This window comes from Electrophorus electricus, chromosome 2 (genome assembly GCF_041902795.1).
Source record: "Electrophorus electricus isolate QZ-2024a chromosome 2, ASM4190279v1, whole genome shotgun sequence".
NCBI lineage: Eukaryota > Metazoa > Chordata > Actinopteri > Gymnotiformes > Gymnotidae > Electrophorus > Electrophorus electricus.
The window spans coordinates 3078908-3090401 of NC_137498.1; the positions used below are offsets into that span (position 1 = coordinate 3078908).

The 11494-nt window shown below is 40.2% G+C and overlaps 1 protein-coding gene across 1 annotated transcript; it reads left to right on the forward strand.

Annotated features, from left to right (window-relative positions):
* Positions 1–3589: 3589 nt before the first annotated feature.
* LOC118241929 (uncharacterized) lies at positions 3590–11243 on the forward strand. Its single transcript, XM_035529491.2, has 7 exons — positions 3590–3674; positions 3788–3842; positions 3984–4177; positions 8143–8297; positions 9679–10142; positions 10435–10640; positions 10815–11243. The coding sequence occupies exons 2-7, from the start codon at positions 3827–3829 to the stop codon at positions 11010–11012; spliced, it is 1233 nt and encodes a 410-aa protein (XP_035385384.1). The 5' UTR covers positions 3590–3674; positions 3788–3826; the 3' UTR covers positions 11013–11243.
* Positions 11244–11494: the final 251 nt, after the last annotated feature.

Genomic DNA, 11494 nt, shown 5'->3' on the forward strand with positions numbered 1-11494 from the left:
TAGGGGTATCACAAGACAAGGTAAGCACAGCAAAGATTACAAACTCACAAATCATACAGCAGTGCACCAATTCAAGAATGAGCTTGGGCAAGCCACCGTCGTTTTCCAGCAGCAGGGTCCTTATATAAGCCACAGCAATCACAGCAATCACTCAACGATGGGCGGGACCAGCAACAAGGTGCACAGACAGCCACAAATCCCGAACTTGACCAGGAGCACACTGCAGCACTCCAGGAGTGTAACCCCCCACCCCATTATGTGTGAGACCTGTAGGGGAAAAAAAAAAACAGACTCCAGCATACCTTAAATTCTCAACTAGTTGTCAGCAATCACATTCTCTAAACCTTTTTTATGAACTATCTTGAGAGGAAATCCCTGTATTATATTGACCATCGCATGAGTCGTGGTTAGAGTTACACATCTGGTTCAAAAACACCAAAGGATTAGGATCAGTATAAACAGTGATTAGATCTGAACTACCATCAAGATAAACTTCAAAGTGTTGCAGAGCAAAAAGCAGTACAGGGGTTTCTTTCTCAATGGTACTATAAGCTAAGTGATGTTTTACAAACTTCTTGAAAAATAACAAACAGGGTGGTCAATACCAGCTGAATCCTCCTGTAGGAGTCGACGTTAAGACAACATCTGAAAGGTTTTTACAGAAGCAACGGTAGTAGCCAGCCATCCCCAAAAGTCATCCCCGACGTAGGTCCCGTTTTGTCCTAGGAACCGGAACACTTTTGATGGCTTGTACCTTAGCATCCAAGGGACGCACCTGTCCATGACCCACCATTTTTCCAAGGTAGCTAATCACGGTTTTCCCAAATTCACACTTTAAGACTAACGAAGCACCTCGCAACCTAGAGAATACAGTCTCCAGTTTCCTCAAATGCTGTTGCCATGTATCTGAATATACAACAAGGTCATCGAGATAAGTTTCGCAATTTAATACACCTTTCAAAATAATAGTCATAAGCCTTTGGAAGGTAGCAGGGGCATTACGCAATCCAAAAGGCGTGTATTGCAGAAAGGTATCCGGTGTAGCAAAAGTGGAGATCTCTGATGCACGATCAGTAAGAGGGACCTGCCAATAACCTTTAAGTAAATCTAATTTGCTGACAAACTTTGCAGAACCCACTCTATCTACAAAATCTTCCATTCTGGGGAGAGGGAATTAATCCGGTACTGTAACGGTATTCACTTTCCGGTATTCCATGCAAAAAATGAAAGTACCGTCAAACTTTGTTACTAACAGACATGGTGAGCACCAGGAACTACTACTGGGCTTAGCAAGATTATTTGCCAACAAATATTAAGTCTCTTTATTCAGCAACAATCGTTTCTGAGAGCTCACACGATAGGGATGCTGTTTAATTGGCGAATGACCTTGTACATCAATATCATGCTCTAAAACCGATGTACGGGTAGGTACATCAACAAAAAGAGAAGGGTACCAGTCAATGAATGCGAAGAGATCAGACTGAGCCATTAAAGATAAATATGATAACTTAGTAGACAATTGTTTCAATGCTTCTGAATTTGGTAATCTGGCAGTAGGAATGCTGTTTCTACCCAAACTAAGACCACCTTGTTCTGGAATGTAATCTGACATTACAGTGGTTGAATTCGGAAAGGGCGAAGAATGAGCTACAGTAGCAGTGGCAGTAACCTTCAACTCAGCATTACGATCAGCATATGGCTTTAACATATTTATGTGACAAACACGAGATTTACGTCTTCGATCTCACAACATAATTTGTGGGTTTCTGTTGAACTACATATGGACCAGAAAAACGGGTCTGAAGGGTTGAACCAGGCACTGGTAAAAGCACTAACACTTTATCACCTATATCGAATGATCATTGCATACATCCCTGCTATTCACAGTTAACCTGCCACCTGGACATTAAGGTTAACTAGGCCTATAGAAGGTAGACTGGCCTGACTTCACTGCCCACTATGAATCAAGGAAATATAGTTGCAATGTAGAAATCATAATAGACACTTTGATTTTTAAATGAAGAGCAGAATTTATGCACCAAGAGAGCCAGTTTAAGACCAAACCAGATTAACTGTTAAAGAATCCTGAGAAAATGCACAGCGTAAACTGTTCTTGTGCTTCAGGCGACCTGCATCAGCTCGACAGCCCAACACTAACTGCACAAGCAAAACTCTTCAAAATGTTTTCTTTTGATGCCACTTTGACAGTAACAAGTGCATCTGAGACTAATCAAACTTCAAAGAGCAGGTTGCCTTTGCTTTGCCTTGGTTTTTTCTTCAGAACTTTATCTGATAAGGACTTTAACAGAGACTTTTAATTTCTGGTCATGTAAGATGTGAAGGACACACAGTATAAAAGTCTTCCAGTGAGGACTCAACACACTGCACCACCAAGAAGCACAAAACCTTACAGGTAACTTTCACTTCATAGTGTTTGCACATTTTTAAGTTTTACGTTCAACAATATATATGTATATGCATACACTGACTGGCAACTTTATTACAAACACCTACATTGTATTAACCAGTAGGTGTTTCTAATTAAGTGGCCAGTGAGAATTTAGTCACCAATTATCCAACCATCCACGAAAGGTCATCCACGTTCAATTCTCCCATCACAATCACCTGATTATTAGTCATTCCCTTTACACTTTAATATTTGTTTATTATTAGTCATTCCACTTACACTTTCATATTTATTTATTAATAGTTATGCCCTTCACCTATTTCACATTTCCTGTTACATATTTCAGTCCCACAGTTGCCTCCCTCCAGTGCTTTGCATTCGAGTTTGGTGAGCATCTGTCAAGTCTGCTTCCTGATAAAAGGGCTGTTCTTGCCGTCACATTATTACTTTCCTGATATCATTTACGATTTTTTTATACAAACTGCATTAAATTCCAAATTCCATTTCATTACATGCATATTACTGTTTGATTTTGAAAAGGTCACAATGGAAAACACTCCTTAAAAGTCAATTAAATTACATCCTATGTTCATTTATTATTCCTTTTTTTAAATTGAAAGGAAAAGTGTCTTCTTTACAAAAATAAAAGGACAGGGAGTTGCTTTTGTGTAATTCCTTTAGCAATGCCCTCACTTCCTCCCAGAGAATGAGTGTCCTGTTTTAAATGTCCGTGTCTAGGGAACATCTCCAGACACAAGGCATTGCACTTCAGGATTTTGTGGGATATACAGATATGAACTTCACAATTTTCAGTTGAATGTGGAAAGTCAATAATGTCATAAAATCTACAATGGTGCAAAGTGGATGATTGTATTATTTTTAGGAAATGGATCAAATTTATTAAGGATAACATTTCTGGTGTATTTCTTATATTAACCCAAAGGCAAATAACACAATATTACACATTTCTTTTTTAAAATAAAAAATGCTTTTCATTTAAGGAAAAAAGTTCTACCTTGACTTTATATCTTCAGACAGGAATCACCCCATATGCAACAACACTGATTATGCAATGACTGTTCAACATGAGCATTATGAACATTCCAGTAGAGTTTTGTTCGAACATGTCTTTTCTCTTTTCTTGCCTCATCTTGACAGACTTTTGACAGCAATTTCTTTCTGTGTAAGAGGCGGGGTGTGCATGGTATAAAGGTTCTCCAGTGAGACCTCAACACACTCAACCAGCAAGACGTACAAAGAGTTACAGGTAAGGTTCCCTTCTTAGTATTTGCACATTTTTTATTTTAGGTTCACGAACCAAAACATAGTCCAGTTGTTCTGTTTGATGATATCATTCTAATCTCTTTTACTGAATTATAGGATAACACAGTTTACAAGTCTTCCCTGGTCTTACATACAATGGCTAACAGCAAAGGCAAGCTTTAAGTTATTATTTTCTTCAGAGTGATTGATTGTACTTTTTCCAATTCTTTAGGACATGAGAAGGTTTAGACATTATACCAGCATGGTTGTTTGACCACATGTTTCATTCAAATATGTTTTAACTGAATCACAGAACTTGTGCCAACCAACTCCGTATGGAGTCCAGGATTCACAGAGGAGCTTCTCCCAACTTCTAAGCAGATATCCCTGCTGTACCACATCTCCTACCTGTGTCTGGCTAAGTTTCCAAACTTGGAGAGGCTCCTCAGGAAGCGTGCTGTGGAAACCCAACTTCTCTTTGGATCCTCTGAAGCTCTTCTGCTGAAGGTATGGTGTCAATGTAGGGTGAGATCTCTGGTCGTTTCTGTCCGTCAGGAAAAAAATTATTTAGAATTAATTCATAACAATCAATGACTGTATTGTGTAAAACACTGGAATCCAAAGTTATAATAACAGATTTGATGAACAGAATGGATATTCTAATGAACTTACAGCAACACTTCACCTTAAAATATCAGACATAGCAAAAACATATCAAACTGAAAGTTTTAAGTTTTCTTATTAGAAAATGTGTTAATAAATTATTTTGCAAATTAATATAAAGCGATATTCAAAACTACATGCCACCATAATTAACATTAGCCTTAAAAGAGAAATATAACCAACTGAAAGCATTCTTATTAGTAGAACGCTACATTTTCAGAATAACAAAATAAAGTCAGAACTCTGGAACCAACCTGTCCAGGAACTGAATCAGTGACCTCTAAAACACTAAAGAAAATGTAATGAAATATCCAATAGATTTAAATAGCTGATTAACTAAATATATAAAATGAACAAACCAAATATTAAAAATACAAAACGATTTATTTTGTACAATTTCTTTTGCTCCATAGAACAAATGTGATTATTTCAAAAGGACTTTCTCACTGTCATAATGACACATTAAATAAAATTATAGCCTTCCCGTTTGGAAAAAAAAATTTAATTCCAGATTGAAATCCAAATCCTTAAAATAACACAAACAGTTTATTTTAAAAGTTCAAGTTCAAAGTTCAAATTCAAAGAGGTTTTATTGTCATTTCAGCTATATACAAATACACAACAAAAATGAGACAGTGTTCCTCCAGGACCATAGTGCAACATGAAACAACAGTGCAACAGACAACATGCTACACAAGTGCAAACACTCCAATATAGTGCAAAAATGTCATTAAATAAACATTAAATAAACAATAATAAATACAGAACAGGACAAATACAAAATGAGTAGACAGTGCAATTATTTAGTGCAGTACACAGTACTGGGCATATGTAAAGCGAGTTGTGCATAGGAATCAGTGACATGCTACCCTGAACATAGCAGTCACCAGTAGCAGCCAGAACAGTTCAGAGTACAGTGCTGGTTTAGTACAGTACTCTAGCAGCAAGTAGGATAATGTGCAAGACTGCAACAGGAGTGCATAGTTTATTTGTGTGAGGTTTGACTTCAGCACTAGTCCGATGCAAAACAATGTGTGAGTGTGTGTATAGATATGTATGTATGTATGTGTGTGTGTGAGTGCGTATGTGTGTGTGTGTGTGTGTGTGTGTATGTGTGTGTGACTGTGTATAAGCATGTATAAAAGTGCCGATTTTGGAATCTGAATTGGAATTGTAGTTAGCCAGTGTTCAGGAGTCTAATGGCTTCTGGGAAGAAGCTGTTGCACAGTCTGGAGGTGCGGGACTGGATGCTGCGGTACCTTCTTCCAGATGGCAAAAGGGTGAACAGTTCATGTGAGGGGTGTGTGGGGTCTTTCACAATGTTGGTGGCTTTCCGGATGCAGCGTGTTATGTAGATGTTCGTGATGGAGGGAAGAGAGACCCCAATGATCTTCTCAGCTGTTCTCACTATTCTCTGGAGGGTCTTGCGGTCAAAGGCGGTGCAGTTCCCAAACCAGGTAATGATGCAGCTGCTCAGAATGCTTTCTACAGTATCTCTGTAGAAGGTAGTGAGGATGGGTGATGGGAGATGGGCTTCCCTCAGCTTCCGAAGGAAGTAAAGATGTTGCTGGGCTCTCTTGGTGGTGGAACTGGTGTTCAGGGTTCAGGTGAGGTTCTCCGCTAAGTGAACACCAAGGAACTTGATGTTCTTGATGATCTCCACTGAGGAGCCGTTGATGGTAAGCGGGGAGTGATCTTGCCTTGCTCTCCTGAAGTCAACAACCATTTCTTTTATCTTGTCAACATTCAGATACAGGTTGTTGGCCTTACACCAGTTCACCAGTTCTTGCACCTCCTCTCTGTATGCTGACTCGTTGTCTTTGTTGATGAGACCCACCACGGTCGTGTCAGCGGCGAACTTGATGATGTGATTCGAACTGTGCATCGCTGCACAGTCATGAGTCAGCAGTGTGAACAGCAGAGGGCTGAGTACGCTGCCCTGGGGAGCACCAGTACTCAGTGTGGTGGTGTTGCAAGTGCTGCTCCCAATCCGGACTGACTGAGTGAGGTCTACCAGTCAAGAAATCCAGGATCCAGTTACAGAGGGAGGTGTTCAAGCCCAGTAAGCTCAACTTTCCAATCAGATGCTGAGGAACAATGGTGTTGAATGCTGAACTGAAGTCTATGAACAGCATTCTTACATAGGTGCCCTTTTTATCCAGGTGTGTGAGTGCCAGATGAAGTGTGGTAGAGATGGCATCATCTGTAGAGCGGTTGGAGCGGTGCGCGAACTGCAGGGGGTCCAGAGAAGGGGGAAGCTGGGTCTTGATGTGTCTCATGACAAGTCTCTCGAAGCACTTCGTGATGATGGATGTGAGTGCAATGGGACGGTAGTCGTTGAGACACAACACCACGGGCTTCTTAGGCACGGGGACGATGGTGGTGATCTTGAAGCATGTTGGGACCATGGCGCAGCTCAGAGAGATATAGAAGATGTCTGTCAGGACATCTGCAAGCTGGTCAGCACATTCTTTGAGCACACGACCTGGGATGTTGTCTGGTCCAGCAGCTTTCCATGGGTTAACTCCACGCAGAGTACACCTCACATCAGCCGCCGTCAGGCACAGCACCTGGTCGTTTTGCGGAGGGATGGGCTTTTCTGCTGCAACGTTGTTCTGCGCTTCAAACCGTGCATAGAAGTCATTCAGTGCATCTGGGAGGGTGGCATCACTGTCACAGGAAGGTGATGTTTTCCTGTAGTTAGTAATGGCCTGAATGCCCTCCCACATGCGCCGTGTGTCACCCGTGTCTTTGAAGTGTCCATGGATCCTCTGTGCGTGTGCACGCTTTGCTTCCCTGATCGCACATGACAGTTTGGCTCTCGCTTTTCTGAGAGCCTTTCTGTCACCTGTTCTAAAGGCTGAGTCACGGGTGCTCAGTAGCATGCGCACCTCAGCAGGCATCCATGGCTTCTGGTTGGGGCATGTGGTGATGGTCTTGGAGACAGTAACATCATCAATTCACTTGCATAACATATGATCAATGGAAGAAAAATGAAATAAATGAAGATCACAACTGACAGATGTTCAGTAGTAGAGGTTTTGTAACATAATAGCATCTGTTTCTATATTTGAAGAGCATGTAATCAGAGCATGTTCTCTGTTAGCTGGAAGTTTGCTTTTACATATCAGGAGAAAGAGTTGTGTAAGATGAGACAGACCCTCTGGCTTGGTCAAAAGTCTATAAACTCCTTCCTCTTGGGGCTGATTATCATAACAGGTGGAGTGATAATCCCCACCTCATTAGGTGAGGCAGATGGGGTTGATGGTTCCGTGTAAATTCTTCATGTTATTAGGAGATTGATGTGATCTGCTGTGTATTCTTATATGATCAATCTAGACAAAGAGTTAAAAGTACTACAGCTACAAGGTCACACAGTGTTAGAGTACATTAAGGAAAAAGGTTTAACCAATCAGTATAATCAAATTATTTCACCACTTCAATAAACTATTCACCTCAGTGCTTCACAGTACACCAGTAAACAGTTAAACAGTTAAAATGTTTTACAAGAGAGTCATAATACAAGCTGCTACTCTACTGCCTCAGTAACTGACGCTCTAGAACAGAAACCGTGATGATCTTCAGTAATCAGACCTGCTCAAGTACCACAGAACCAATATGGAATTCAGGAAGTGAGATGTTTGTAATCACATCACCATAAATATCTCTGAATCCTTAATGAGCTCAGTAACTGTGTTGTAGCCAATATGTCCATCACATGGAGGAACAGCAGCAGCAAAGGTCATATAAGGTGGGAGGTAAATGTTAAATTACATTCTGCATATCTTATGTTATTCCTTCCACCACAGTGTATGGGCATCAGTCAGACCCTGGTTTCATCACTGTTTCCAATGCTGATACATGCTATTGAAAAAAACAAACCAACACTGGCGGTAAGGTACCTGGAAAAAGCAAGAACCTGGATTGATGAACTTATTGCAGATGCGGACAAGATGGTGCAAAGGTAACAACATGTATTTTTTGCAGCCTAGATCACCATGATGTATAGAAATGGTGTGAAGCAGTGCTGTTCTGTTAGTAGAGAAATGCATGTCAGATTAATAGTTTGAAAGTTAAATAATTATTAGCTTTTAGAGTTCTTCAATTTCAGTTTTATTCTGGTGTCTGTGACGCCTGTGCTGATGTGAAGATTGATATGTAGTACTTTAAAGCTGCACTATGTAGATTTTTAGAATTGGCGACCACTCTGGTGGAAGTATGCAACCGCATGAATCATGAGCATTTTGTAAAGTGGGTTGTGCTGCCTTCCATTTGCCAAGTGAATTTATCTGATGATTGCGAGTGCATTCATGTTGAAGGAGTGTTCACAGAGAATTTGATCAGATCTCTCTGGAATGCTCTCTCAGGATGTAAGTGAATTATGTAACTTACTCTTGTAATCATCCAACAGATACGCTACAGCCTGGTAGCACAGGCATAATGTTAGACAAGTTTAATTTAAAGCTATAGTTGCATACATGAAAGGAGAGAGATGGTAGCACTGGAGATAATCTGAGAGATTAAAGGTTTTCCTTGTTCAGACATAAGAGGACAAACTCTGAAACAAAAAAGACACTGTCAGCAAAGTGATTATATAATAATATTAGCGAATTTGCCAGCTAACATTGGCTACATAGCTAAAACAGCTTAACATTTACCTTGTACAATACACAAGATAACAATAAATTCCTAATCAATAACAAATTGCTTGTTTGCTTGCTAGCTAGCAAACCACCAACATAATGTACCTGTTCAGCAATCAAAAATAAACCAACATTCCTGAACCCCTGCAGGCTGTTGACACCCCTGAAAAGTCAACACAATGTGTAGGAGTCACATGCGGGTAATGCTGCAGAGGATGACTGGGGTTGCCGTTCTGATGTCTCCATATGAGGCAGTATCTCTATCCTTCAATTCACTGACTTTCAGCACTGTACACATGCACAGGTATATCAGAACTGTGAGCCACGCCCCCTGTAACATTACTCAGGGAAACGGCCAATCGAGCCGGACCTTGTTTTTGATCCTGTGCGTGTGATTCGTTAATTCATAAAAACATCTGATGTGGTTCAGAAAACACTTGCCAAATCCGCCCCAACAGTTCTGAATCTGAATGAATATTTCATGCTTTATAGGGTGACTTGCAGAAAGACACTATATTTTAGCAGAAGGTTTTTCCTCTTGGCTTAGTAATGTGACTTCTTTCAATTTTAACAAACAAATGTTACCTAGTGCAGCTTTAATGACACAGTGACATAGACTGATAACAAATAGCTGGAATCTTCTCAACCTACAGACACACAAAGTAAATGAATGTTGACTATTTTCACACTTTTAATATTTAGCTATGTTCAACACAACGAAGATGTGGCCACAACTACCAGTGACATCATCACTGAAAAGGCAAACACTGAGGCCAAGTCTGAGCAGCTTTCCAAGGAAGTTCAGGAAATGGAGGGAGCTATAAAGACCCTTGAAGAAAAGCTTGCCGGAGTTAGGAACGAGCTTGAAGACACCAAAAGGAAGATAGATGCCAAAAACCTGGAACTTGAGAGTTATGTAAGGGACGTGACAAGCAAAAGCTCAGGCCTCGGAATCTTCGCTGCGATTGTGCCGTTCATTGGGCCAATCGTCAAGTCCATTTACGATGCCGCAACATCCCCCGCTGCTGCTGCAAAAATCAAAGCTCTTGAAAACCAGCTGAATCAGCTCACCTCTCAAAAGACGGCTCTGATGAACCAACAGTGGAGCATTGAGGTCCAGCAGATTGACTTACAGATGAAACTGGCCAAAGTAAAAATCGACAAGGGTGAGTGATGATTGGGTGATGTCTGCTGGATGACTGTTTTTGGTTATGTATGCTTGTCTGTCTGTTAACAGTTTTTTGAATAAGCTCATGGGTTCTGTGTGTAGTGTTACTGGACCAGTTCATCTCCACACATGTACATTAGTAAATGAGACTGTAAACAATCTATTTTTAAGAATACAAAAGTACACAGAGCTCTGAAAACACTTCCATAGCAAAACACTGCACAATTTTCCTGTCCTGTACTCATTGTTGGTTTAAATAAGCAGTCTGTGTTTCTGTTTGTGTGTACCAGGCTCTATACCCAGCCCTGTCCACCTGAACGAGGTCCAGCGATATCTGACTAAAATCCAGAACATTCTGATTCAGATCAAAAACTTCTGGCAAAAGGTGCACAGTATGTTGGGTGTCATGCAGAAAAAGACATTTGTTAATGAAGATCTTGTTGATGAACCTGAACTTAAAGAAGAATTTGTGAATTCAATCCAAAAGGCTTCAGAGGTAACTGATATATGAAACAGTTACAGTAAAGTAAAATTACAATATACAATGACATTTTTTAAAATTCAAAAACACTGCACATTAGAGTAATGCTTGATAAGTATATTGTGGAATCTATTGTTCATTATGTAAGTCAGAACAGTTGTCCAAATGGTTTTTGTATCTCTTTTACAGATTTGGTCAAATTTTGGTGGTTCCTGTGGTAAAGCTGCTGAAATATTCAAAATACAGTCCAAGGATGCCTATGCGTTCCTGGAGATTGATCCATCGTCTCTCTCAGACGCCGTGTGGCAGGAAGAGTATAACAGTGTTATGGGACAGCTACAGGAAATGAAAGTCTTGAACCAGACTCCAGCAGCCATCCAAAACTAAAGCACTAAATACTACTGTGCATTTCTCCTCTGAGGCTGTCAAATCAAATACTCTGTTAATTGGTGGTCATATATTGGTAATTTTTATAGATAATATTGATTTTCTGTATTTAGGTACAATCAGTCATTCCTTTTTTAATCAGAACTATATGACCTTGTAGTCAGTCATACACAATTTACAATGTATGTGTACCTGATTAAAATAGCGTAGCTTTCTCATTTAAGCCTCAAATCATTCAAGGCTGAAAAAAAAATCTTTCTCCTCTTTTAATTTCCCATAATGAACTTTACTGCCATGTGAAACTGGCCATTACAGCAGCTCAATGAATCTGTTTTTCAGAGCCACCTACTTCCAAATCTTTGTGGCCAGCGCTTGTGTAAATCATGAGGTGGCAGTAGATCATGTGTGAGGAAATCCAGGAGCATATAGACGCAACAGCTCCAAGTGCTCCAACTAATGTAGTAGTGTTGTAAACAGACCTG